This window comes from Macrobrachium nipponense, chromosome 6 (assembly GCF_015104395.2).
Source record: "Macrobrachium nipponense isolate FS-2020 chromosome 6, ASM1510439v2, whole genome shotgun sequence".
NCBI classification, from domain to species: Eukaryota; Metazoa; Arthropoda; class Malacostraca; order Decapoda; family Palaemonidae; genus Macrobrachium; species Macrobrachium nipponense.
Window position 1 is genome coordinate 104,451,181 of NC_061108.1, and position 12,877 is coordinate 104,464,057.

At 45.7% G+C, this 12,877-nt stretch overlaps 1 protein-coding gene across 4 annotated transcripts in view; it reads right to left on the reverse strand.

Annotated features, from left to right (window-relative positions):
- Positions 1-3,085: 3,085 nt before the first annotated feature.
- The window catches only part of LOC135216807 (carboxypeptidase B-like), a 35,965-nt gene continuing 26,173 nt past the window's right edge, over positions 3,086-12,877 (reverse strand). For 3 of the 4 annotated variants that reach the window (XM_064252306.1, XM_064252304.1, XM_064252305.1), the window contains one exon: positions 3,086-5,551. In XM_064252306.1, coding sequence (XP_064108376.1) covers positions 3,922-5,442 — 1,521 coding nt within the window. In that variant the 5' untranslated portion in view covers positions 5,443-5,551 and the 3' untranslated portion in view covers positions 3,086-3,921. The remainder of the gene's footprint in view (positions 5,552-12,877) is intronic. The other variant, XM_064252308.1, reaches the window with a different exon arrangement.

Genomic DNA, 12,877 nt, shown 5'->3' on the forward strand with positions numbered 1-12,877 from the left:
GCTTCTTAGCAAAAGGCAGACAATATTTAGTCTCCATTCGAGACTAAGTCCATGATTGTAGGGGGAATATACGGTTAACCATTCGATCCCGTTGGAGAGAGAGATGCAACCGACTGCTAATGACCGAGACCTGGATGGTACTGTATTGGCCTTACGCTTACAATGACAGCCCGGCCGTCTCGCTCGCTGCCTGGCTGCATTCATCGTGAGTTGCCAGTTACTTCATTTAATGAAGGAATATAATAAAATTATTCCCGAGCCTAAGGAAGCTCTCAATAATGCCAACTTTAAGCAAAACAACCTTTGTTAAATACCGAAGCTGAGTAGGTATTGTCGTAACAAACTTTTTAAGCGAAGTCCTTACCAGGAAAAAATCCTGTAAGGATATAGATAATTTCGTAGCGAACCACAAAGGCCAAACTATGGTATGCGTATATGACTTGTCATTCAGCAGTCGTATGCAGCAAGTCTTCCTTCTATGTTCTTTCCTCTCCGATGCGGAGAGAGAATGGAAATTTTGCCCTCTCCATTCTTTTCGTCAATAAACACGAATTAGCATTAGTCGAAGAGATCGCAATGAAAACTCTCGGATCGAAGAGAATCCCTCAAATTTTTATTCTCTTGGAGATAAGGCCGTATTCTACGCCTCTATTATCTGGAAGAGCCTCTAATCAATGAATGAGAGCTCGTACGAACCTTGTTCAATTTGCAAACGATTGCCACTCTTTCTGTAAATGGTTGGTTGCGTTTTTTAGAAGGAGGAGATTTTTAATATCGTCTTATTATATTAGAACTAATTTTTTTTAATAAAAAAAGGTTGCTAAGGTCTTATAAACTGAGAGACCTGCTCCCTTATTGGCTTCCAATTCCGATCTATCTTCCATTTCCTGTCCATCAAGTTGGGAGAAGAATGAGCAACCGGAGGAGAGCGCCTCCTTCCGTAAGGTGAAGGGCTTTTAGCAGTACCGATTCTAACCTGACAAGGGCTAAGGCCGCCTGTGCGACATCTTGAGTCCCCGCCAGGAAAAAAACCGATCTTGCTCTTGCCATTACTTGCATTAAGACTATCCTGAGAAGGGCGACGGCCGCCTGTGCAACAACTCCCGTCCTTATCAGGAGAAATCCTCGAATGTCTTTCACCTTACGCAGAATCAGGATCTAACTCCATATACGATGAAGATCCTGGTTTATAGCTTCAGGCGCTTAGCGCCTCATCTCAGGCGCTTTGCTCCTCGTTTCAGGCGCTTCAGGCTTTCAGGCGCTTTGCGCCTCATCTGAGGCGCTTCAGAAGCCTTGCGCATCGTTTCAGGCGCTCCAGGCGCTTTGCACCTCATTTCAGGCGCCTCAGGCGCTTTTAGCCTTGTTTCAGGCACTTCAAGCGCTTTTCGCCTCGTTTCAGGCGCTTCAGGCACTCCGAGCCTGTTTTCAGGAGCTTCAGGCGATTTGCGACTCCTTTGAGGAGCCTCCGACGCTTTTAACTGCCCTATCTTGCAGGCGCTTTGCGCCTCCCGATTCAGGCTCCTTTAGGCGCTTTGAGCCTCAATTTCAGGCTCTTTAGGCGCTTTGAGCCTCATTTCAGGTCATTTAGGCGCTTTGGCATCATTTCAAGCCTCTTCAGGCGCTTTGCGCCTCATTTCAGGCTCTTCAGACGCTTTGCGCCTCGTTAGGCGCTTCATGTCCGAGGAGCTAGAAGCTTAAAAATTATATATGTATGTTTAATCATTAACCGAGATCCATAATTCATTCGATCAACATATATTCTTTAATATCTAATTCGTTCTTCTCATAATAGATATATTTTCATATAAATGTTACCGATGAGAATTGTTGAAATAACTCTTTCAAAACCCCATGGGATAGAGCCTCCGTCTATTTGTACGGGGGACGAAAACAGGATAGGGCAATGCCTCTACCGCAACTGTTATCGAAAGATATCTCTCTGAGGTTCCGATATCTACGACGAGATTATCTTGCATCTTCATTGAATCTACGCCGTTGAAACTTTCTTCTCCTTATCCGTCAACACGATAATAATAAGGGGAACACATTACATTAGGACGCCTTTCCAATGGCGAACTTGGCAGTCTGGGACGTTCTACAGAACCTGCCGAGGGGACGCCTGATCGGTGGGGATTCTCTGAAACCCCCCTGCGGTTGTCGACATTCTTTCTCCTCTGGGCTTGTGAGCTTGGAAGAGGTCTAGACCTGGGAGCGAGACAGAGCCGATCCGACGCACCCTCCATTGCAATGGGGAACACTATATTCACTTCTTACCTTTTAAAAGCTTGCATTTGAGCTATCCATTTATCTTCAATTTGCATATATAAATTTGTAGTTTCTGAGGAGTAAGAAGGTGATGAGGATGCAACAACTACTAGTACTGCTAATACTCTAACTGCTCGTTAGCACAAACGCTATTAAAGCTTATAAAGTAAGCGTATCTAGTTATATGCTTTTCTGACTTCCTAAAGTAGGAAATTAGAGTTTAATATTTCCTTAATAAAGTTGTAACCTTTATTACATGTAATAATGAATAAATATTAATAATTCTCTTTATGGCAAACTATGTGAGTGTCTACCGATGATTTCGGTAGTTTCACTTAGTATTTTCTTCGAAATTTCGAAGCGAAATTCATTAAAAAGTTAATAAAAGCGTATGCCGAACCAAAGACCCAGTACTTCCCTGCAAAAGACAGCCCAGAAGATCGATGGCGATGAAACACGAAAATCAAATCAGGAGGAACCGTAAACGTATGTTTACAGTCCAAACGATAGAGAAAAATCTGTCCTTAGAAGGTAATAGTTCCTATTCCTGCCACCCAGCGGCAGGCCGGTAGATCACCTGACCTACCTACCTGTAGAGTGTGCCGCGAAATTCGAATTTCTATCGGGGACGACGGAGTCTATAGCTAAGTATATATCTGACAGGGAAGTTGAATGTATGAAACTGAAATTTTCTGCTTACCGTCATTCCTATTCTCCTGCTAGTGGTCAGTATGGTCTTCTACAAGTTTTTGAAGTGTTACCCGTGAATTTTTGAATTTCAAGCTGCCGTATAAGTGGAACTTAATAGCTATGTAATTACTTGGTAAGTTACTTAAATAAAACCACTGTTTAAGAACATGCAGATGACCACTTGGTGGGACAGAGTGGAGGAAAGTGTGTAGGAGTCTAGAATGTCCCTGAAGTGCTGGGAGGGGTCCTCCAGGGCCAACCAAGGATAATGCAGAGGAGAACAGAACACCAAGAGTTCCCTCTCAGTTGCATGGTGAAAAGGTCGTTCCCCTATGAAGAAACATACTAGTATTAGTTTTTACTACATGGCTCTGGTAGCTGGAATGTATCTGGCTGAAGGCTTGTGCATCAGCTGCAGAAACTAATAGGCGTGAAGAGAAATGATCCCCCCTTGCTTGTTGAGGGAAGTCATTATGGACATGTTGCTCAACAACAGTGCAGAGTGACACATCACAGTCTTGCAATGCTTGCAGGGCTAGCACATGTGGTCTACTGAAAACTTCCCAAAACAGCAGCAAATCTAACCCTACAACAGATTAGTAAACAGTGAAGATCCTCCTAAAAGGATGGCATGAACATTCTCTACATTTGCTAGTGTTCTGCATACCTAAGTTAATGACACTATTTCCATGTATGTACTACAGAAAACAATAAAAAACAGCACAAGTTCAAACTTGGCAGTCAGTAAGGACTCTACATCATATCCTCATTCAATGCTGGCTAAAGAAAGTGTTTGGTGATGGCAAGTGAGTGAGATGTAATCTCCCACTCAGCCCCATTACCACCATCTATGCTAATGACCTTGTTATCAAGTTTCAATTACCGATTCTAGATCACCCTAAGGAATGCTTCTACATAAAAGATGTTTGTATTTCCATAGGAACAATTATCTTTTATGCTACAATACTATCTTTTTCTAATTTCTTCACCCCACATATTTTGTGAGAAAATTCCAGAATTGCTTGGTGACACAATATCTTCTTGATCAACCAGACTAATATTTGATAACTGATGCTGAACATGCTTAGTAAGTTCTAATTCTTGTGATGGATGTAGTAATGTTATCCCCAAACATGATAGTTTTGGTAAGACATCAGCTATCATCTTTGCTACTGATAAAGACAAATGGCTCATAACTGGCAATACAAGGAGTGTAGTTTTTTTCCAGCCACCAGACTGCACAATCACTTTTAGGACTTCTTCTAGATCATGGACAGTTGCCCAAGCACAATATACCTCACGTAAATTTTCCATGTAGATGTTCAAGAACCTGAATAACCTCACTGATATGTTCTGTTGTAACTCCAACTTCTCTACTGTCGGGAATATTGATTCAGTAGTCTCGCCTTTCACATCTCCATCAAAACCAAAACTATACATTTTCAGTCCCAAGGTTTTTAAATTAGTACAAGTTTGACTGATTAATGTTATATCACGACTTCCAATAAGGTAAGCTGTAATTTGAAGATATACCAACTGAGGGCCAAAGCTTGTGAAATTAAAATGATCAAAATTACAGCCACTTGATACTGTCATAACTAAAATCCTAAGCTTAGATAACGAACGTAGACAGTTTCCAATTAGCTTCTCCTTTGCACATTTCACATATAATGTTAATACTTCAATATTAGGACACCAAAGAGGCATTATTTGCATCAATGTATTGCAAACAGCAACTTCAGGATGATCTAAAAACATGCACTTCACAGGAATAATTCTTTTACGGTAACTGGTTTGGTAGAGAAAGTTTAATGCATCACGCAACAAATATTCTGAACAAAGCACTTGTTCTATCATGGGCAATGACAATAAAAGCAATGCAATTCCACTTCCAAAAAATCCTAGTCTATCTTGAGGGCATGAATATTCATCAGTAAAATTGGAAAACAAAATTCTTCTAAGCTTCTTACACTGACATAAGTATGAAAGTCCTGTATTGGTGATCGTGTTCACCATACCCTCCCGTGCATCAAATACTTCTAAATTTGGACAATTCAGCCCAAGCACTGCCAGAAGTTCGTCATCAACAATGCATCCAATGTCTAAAAACTGAAGATTGCTCAGCTGTCCAAGGAATGGTAAGAAGTTAAAACACTGGCTTCCTTCGATATCACCAACTTTCAAGTGAGTAACAGAGGATAATTCCATGCATTTATTTTCACGCCATGAGTTGATAACAATGTTTATGTTGGAAATAGTTACATGTAACTTTCCTTTTTCTAAAAGGACGGGTAAGAATATTTCAGTCATATAGGCACGCCTTTGATAATGACAAGCATGAGCAATGTCCATTAAATGGGGTGCAGCATACAACAGGTATTTGTAAACTTGCCGAGCGTGTTCATCAATATCTTTCCTCCTTGAGAGCAATGTCAGCATATGGACAACAACATTAATACATCCAGTTTGAAGACTAACAACCTTCATGACTGCTTGTGTGGCCTCATGCCAATTAGGCTGACTTCCAGGCACGCAATGTAAGCTACCTGTTGCTGCACACACAAAAATAACTCTTCATTTTTGTCAAATACAGCACCTGTAAATGGGGATGAATGTGGGTTTAACCATTTATGATAAAAATACATTGATATTTATAATAACAGAATGTATTACATAAGAAGGATGCCAAATTACTTAAAAGAAAAATGTTTACCTGACAAACAAACTCTTTGGCACCCTTAAGAAACTATTTCAGAAACTTAGTTCCTAAAACATCACAATTTTTTAAAGTAAACTGTATTTTTCCTAACTATACAAACCTGAGGTCCTTTATGGTAGGAATTACTTAAGGCATAACCTGGACATGATGCTGAAATCTTTAAACAATGAGGTTTGGTAATTAACTACCTGTCCAGTCGTTGGTAGTCCTTCCGACTGGACGTAAACATTCCAAATTGCTTTCGGCCCAGGTAGCAGATTGAGGGGTGGCATGAGGTGGGAAGTTAGTGTAAAGGACCTCAGGTTTATATAATTGGGAAAAATACAATTTACTTTCAAAAATTGTGATCTGTTCCTGCAAGATATATAAACCCTCTGTCCTTTACGGTAGGAAGACTCGCTGATTGGTGGGTGGAATCTGAGTAATCTCCAGTGAACCGACTGGGGTTCAGCCTACCTGAGATTTCCTTCCTGGTTGTAAGAGCGAGGAAGGGAATCCAGCTACTGACTTTTGATTGGAGTTAAAGAACTGCAAGATCATAGTCAGTCTTCTGGGTCTACTCATAAGGGGGAGGTTGTGTCCCCCTTAAGAGACAACTAAAAACCATTAACGTAGTCCCCGGTTATCAGCAATCCAGTTTCATGGGGCTTGTCTAGCACCATAAAATCGCCATAACAGAATGAGTTCATGTTATTGGTGCCATAAGCACCATTATGGCACCATAAATCACTGAGTTCCAGTTAATGGCAGTTTTCACTTATCGGCACACCCCAGGAACGGAACCCCTGCCGATAACTGGGGAGTGCCTGTATGTCGGAGACAATAAGGCAAATAAGAGTTATTTGTTTATCTTATGTCAAAAGCCCCCTTCCTTGCTTGTGAAGGGAAGGGGCAGATATTTGCTTCTATTAACTAGTCTAAGAAAATAGATAGGTTTCTTTAAGGAGTATCTTACCTGCATCAGCCACCCAGTCTCGCATGTAACGGTCCGTATACTCTCTACCTGAAGGGAAAGGGTAGGATGAAGGAAATGAAAGGAGAGCCAGTCACTCCAGTCACGGTCATTCATACCGTACAACTCACTTCGCCGATGCCAGGGCTAGCAGAAAGATGGTCTTGAGGGTCAGATCCCTATCTGAGGATTGGCGAAGGGACTCGTATGGGCCATAAGTCAGGCTCTGTGACACAAGTCATATGTCCATTCAAGAGGCCTGAGATCCCTGGGTGGGCAAGACCTCTCGAAGCTCCTTATGAGAAATGATATCTCGAAGGAAGATGAGATATCAATACCCTTTCAGCTTCAAAACTAGGGCCAGTGTGGCCCTGTAGCCTTTTACAGTTGAGATGGAAAGGAGCTTCTCTCGGCAAAGGAAGACGAGGAAATCCGCAACCTGCTGAAGAGTGGCTCTGACCAGAGTGATATCACATCAACGAAACTGGCCACAAGACTGCCCACTTTCCCTTGTATACCGCTGCAGAGGACTGTCTGAGGTATCCTGCCATCTTTGCTGCTCGGCAAGAAAAGCCTCTCGCTTGCAAGAGATGGTGGATAACCTCCAGCCATGAAGACACAGGGACGATACTGCCTGGTGGTACCGTTCGACGTATGGCTAGCACAGTAGGTTCTGCCACAAGGGAATCTCTCTCAGTGTCTTAGAGAGAAGAACCAGAGGGTAGGAATACCAAACGGCCCTTAGGCCATTTGGGTGCTACCAAAATCATCAGAAGATATGGAATGATCAGCACCCTGCCAATCACTGCTTGAATCAGGCAGAACGGGGGACAGGTGTAAACTTCAAAGGTTGTCCCATGGGTGTTGGAACACGTCTGCTGCAGCCCATGGGTCCGGAACAATGGAGCAGAAGGTCTCTAGCTTCCTGTTGAACCAGGTTGTGAACAAGTCTACGACTGGCTACCCCCATATACTCAACAACCTTTCTGCCACGTCTTAGGGAAGGGACCACTCGGTCCCTACCACCTGATCCTGACGGCTAAGCTTATTTGCTGCTACATTCCTCTTGCCTGGAATGTATCTGGCTAACAGCTCTATTGAGTGTGCTACTGCCTACTCATGCACCTGCACTGTCAACTGATGAAGCTCGAGGGAGGCGAGTCCCCCTTGCTTGTTGACATATAGGCTATATGCCACTACTGTGGTATTGTCACTCATCAATACCACAGTGTATCCCATCACACGTTCACAAAACTCTTGGAGAGCCAGGAAGGCTGCCTTGAGTTCCTGCAGGTGTGCACCCAATCCCTCGGTCAATGCATCTGAGAACAGAAGCATGTCCATGGGGGAGTTAAGAGGTCCACTCCTATTTTTGAGGTTCCTGAACAGAAGCATGTCTGTTGGGGAGTGGAGAGGTCCACTCCTATTATGAGGTTCCTGTAGTTGAGCCACCAGCCCAGATCTTCTCTCACCTCCTGCGAGAGGGGGATGAGAGCGGACTGAGGGTTGTGGGACTGAGACCAGCAATCCCTCAGTCTGCACTGGAGAGATCGAAGGTGAAGTCGCCCATGAGGGACGAGCTTCTCCAAGGACGACAGGTGACCTATCATTATCTGCCAAAGCTGAGCAGGTTGCGCTGCCTCCCTGAACCTGCTGATAGAGTCGGAGGGGAAGACTCTTGCTGCTACCGTATCTATCAGCATGCCCAGATACAATGTCATCTGCTTGGGCTTGAGGTCAGACTTCTCATGGTTTATCAGGATCCCCAGATCCCGACAAAACTTGGAAATCGATCTGTCCTGTAGCAACTAAGAGCTCCCCAGCCAATAGACATATTCCATGCAAATGTGCCCTAGCTGAGACCAGGTTGAACCCTCTCATGAACACCTGGAGAGTGGTCGAGAGCCCAAAACAGTGCCCTGAATTGGTAGACCGTCTCTTCGAGGACGAACCAGAAGCCCTTGTGAGAGGACTTGTGGATGGGTATCTGGAAATATGCATCCTTCAAGTCCACCATAAGCATGAAGTCATTCTCCCTGATATAGGCAAGCACTGATCATGTGTCTCCATCTTGAACCAAGTCTGGTGAACGAAACAGTTCAGGAGTGATAGGTTTATGACCGGTCTCCATCCCCCTGAGGCCTTCTCTACGAAAAAGGCCCGCCTGTAGAACCCTACCTGTAGAACCCTGGAGACCAGCCTGACATGACTTTGACAGCGTCCTTACTCAGCACTTTCTTGACTTTTACTAGAGTCTGGTGCATCACTAACCCTATAACATATGATGGTAGACGGGGACCGGGTGGTTGATGAGGGGTGGCGGAGACTCAAAGGGGAGTATATATCCTTCCCAAAGGACGTCTACAACCCAGGTCTCTGCTCCATGTGGCTGCCATGTTGCCCAATGGCTCTACAGGCAGGCCCCCACCAATGGCAGCAGCTGGAGTGGAAAGCTGCCCCTAGCATTTCCACATCTTCTTTCCCTTTACCCCTTTCCCGAAAGCGAGGAGGGCTGAAAGGAGCACAACGTCGCTCTCTTCAAAGAGGAAGAAGGAGGCTGGGTTGTACCTCGGGCTCCCTTGGAAGAGAACGTCTTCTTCAGGGGCAAGGAAGTGCTAGCTAGACTCGAAGGTCTAACTGCAGTGGAACATAAAGACCCAGAGATCTTCACCACTGCCTGGTGGACCAGCCGGTGTTTGTTGTCATCCCTGCGCCTGTCCATCGCAGCATCCATCTGGTCTCTGTTACAGAGAGAAGTGGAACCCAACAGTGATCCGTTGCGTAGTGCCAACACAAACTCAGAGCCAAGGGACCTGGCAACTTTAGAGAGGACAATGTCGCATCTCTTGAGCACCAGGCTCGCCCACAGGTTTGTAGTCTCCTCCCCTGGGACAAAGGCCCCAGGGGAAGCAGCGACTCTAGACACTGTGAAAGACAACAGGTCTAGCCAGGAGACTGCTTGAAGAGCTGCCATTGTGGTAGCCTCTAGTGTCGCTGCTTCCTGCTGAGATCGAGAGACACACTCACTTGTCAGGTGCTGCAGCGACAGACCGGGACCCAGGTAAACCATGTCTGGGCTCACCTGTTTAGTCAGTAATGGCCTCTCTAAGGGTGTGTAGAAGCATCTCTGGCGAGGTAGAGGAGGGGGAAGCAGCTTGTCTGAATGATTGGACCCCGAGAGAATTTTCTTGTCCAGAGACAAGCCCATTCACCTGGTCCTATAAAACTTTGGCCAAGGACGACCATGGCAGTCTAGTCAAGACCCTGGGTTCCCTCTTGGGTCCCCAAAAAGCTTAGAGACGAGATGAGGGTTCTCCTACAGAGGAGGCCGTGATCGCGTCTCCGATATCGTTATGCCGACGTATCAGCACTACGACCTCTGCAAAGGTCCTCTGAATCCCAGGGATGCCAAATCTCTGGGCAAAGGGTCCCCACGCCCTTCAAGACACCGGTCCTCACAATCAACTCTTCCCTAAGGGAGAACTTCACCAGAACCCCAAGATCCTTCCTCAAAGAAGCGGGTATATGTCCGAAACATAGGCCCCATTGCTGAATCCCAAGAACACTTTAAAGGATTCCTACTATTCACCTCGCCCCTCCCAGTGTATCCCAAGGAATAGGAGAGGAGGATCAGATTCTCTCATTTCTTCTAACAGCGCTGCTGTCAGAGGGAATGAGCCGTGTCTTGGCATCATCCTGCGGTGACGACAAGGAAGTGGATCTAGGAAAGCATGGTGGCCTCGGTGAGACGCTCTCCCGAGATTGCAGAAGTTCTTGTCTTGCTGCAGCAGTGACCTGGTTAGCAGCGACGTGGCTAACAGCATTGTCGCTACCAGAGACACTGCTACCAGCCTGGCGACAACATGCATCATCCTCACGACAAATCCCAGCCCTTGTCCCAGAGAACAGTGACATCAACCCTGGCACCTGCAGAAGAGCCACGCTTGGTCATCACAGGAGGGTCCGAGCCATGGCTCGGCCCCTGCTCTCGCCCTGTGCCACTGCCATGGCGGGGAGAAGACTCCCTGTCCTTGATTGTGGATGTACGACCTCCCTTAGGCGGTCGTACATTCTGAGACGCTTGCAAAAAAGGCTCCAACATGATCCCTGTCCCTTGAGCAGCAATCTAGGGAGCAGAGGCTGGAGAACGAACCTTAGTTCGAGCTCCAGAGGCTCCCGAGGCCCTGCTCCCTGGGAGAGCCAGCGAGAAAGCCAACTGCTTCCTCCCCAGAAGGAGGAGGCAGACCCTCGGAAGTCTCTGGCGAGACTTCTTTGGGGCGGAGAAGCTACACTCCCCTTCTTAGGCCGTGAAGCCTTTAAAGTGGGAGGTGAGAAGGCAGTAAACAAATTTAATGACAAATGACGATAAAGACGGAGAGGACGACACCTTCGATCTCTTCTTTGCCTTCCTCTTCAACATCTTCCTGAGTAGAGTTGTCAGGGGCTCCCAAGGGCCAGCAGATGACTCAGCAGGTCCAGGAGCAGGAGCAGAGGCAGGCATGACAGTGGAGACAGAGGAGTGGTAACCCTTGGGACGGGTAGCGGTGCCACCCCAAATCCAGGAGGAGGGGGCACTTAAGTCAAAGGAGCTGGAACATATGATGGCAAATGGCACCTAATCCCCATCACCATGGTTGGAGACACTGGTTGGATGGTGCAACCAGACCAGGTGGAGGAGGATCATAGCAACTTGGTAGCATTACTGTGTTTGTGGTAGGGGTGACGACAGCATGGGTCATGGTACTGCTGGCGCCTCTATTTAGGTGTGCCAGCAACACTTGAATGGAAGGATTGCCAATCAGCTCCAGATGTTCATGCTTGACCTTAGTCTGACACCTCGCCTGCAAGGGCAAAAGTCAGATTAGTGGGGGGTTGTCACACCTCGCTCCAAAGGTGGTCAAAGCGAGGGGAGGAACCTAAAGGAGAGTTCCCCAGGCCTGCACCCACAGCTCCCCCTCCCCTTCCCCCTCTGACTCATCAGAAGGGGGAAGAAGAAGTGGAAGCCTTCCCTTAAGGGGTGACAGCAAGTATGGGAGACAGTTGCCGGGAGAGGGGTAAGAAGAGGAGAGGTTAGCTACCATAGGAGTAATGGGAGGTGTTACCTCCCGCCACTGATTTAGTCTTCCTAATATATTTAGTCCTCCTAGCAAACTTTCCCAACAGTGACACAAACCACAAGGAACACTCCACATATATCACGGTTGCATTCACGCCCACAGCAAGATGTGCAGAAGGCATGAGGGTCAATATCCACCAAGGGCACCTCTTACCCTCTAGCCCGGGGCAGCACAGGCTGGGGGTAGAGAACACAAGCTGTTCCAATTCATGGGTTTGTATAACTTCAGTTAATCACAGACACACTGTCATAGCAATAACATAAAAGAAAAATGGAAAAATCCCACCAGGATTGAAAAGAAATCAGCGATAACAGTTGCATAGAGAGCAGTGAAGAACATGTCTATCCACATTGACGGCCAAAAGTAAATTGGAATGTTTATGTCCTGTCGGGAAGACTACCAACGACCGGACAGGTAGTTAACTACAAGAACCACCTTATTTACAGATTTCAGCAGCCGTGTCCAGGCTACGCCTTAAGTATTTCTTACTGTAAAAGACCAAGTGTTTGTATATCGTGTAAGAACAAATATAAACTTAACTTTTTCATACAAGCCTATCAATCACATTGTGCCCACAGTTACAACCTCAAATGTTCTCAGAGACACCACCTTTCATTTCCCTGAGAGATGAAGAGTGATCATTACACAGTAACATGTGGCCTGTGGCACCACCAATAAGCATAAACAACCTTCCTCATGGTTTATGTGCTGCATGCAAATCAGTAAGTACCAAAGGAATGGGAGGTGGGCACTACAGACAAGACCAGTGGGGTCATATGAAAAAATTACTAGATTGTTTTAAAAACTAGGGGAAACAACTGCCTTGGATCCATCGCATTCAAGTGGATCAGCCTTATTCACTCGATATTTAATTGGTGAAACAAGAACACAATCACATCTTTAAGCATACCATTCAAAAGATTGAAGTTTCGTCAACATAATGTGACATATGAAAGCGCCATACGAACTAAAATAAGCATGTGAGGTCTTCGTAAAATATGTTTTCAAGCCAATTTTTAAATCCAATATGGTGTCTCCGCTTCCGGTCCCTTTCGTAACTGGCATTGATCCAACGTCCTTCCCAACCTCCCCAGCGCTCATTTGAATAATATTAGCGTATCTACGTAACGTTTA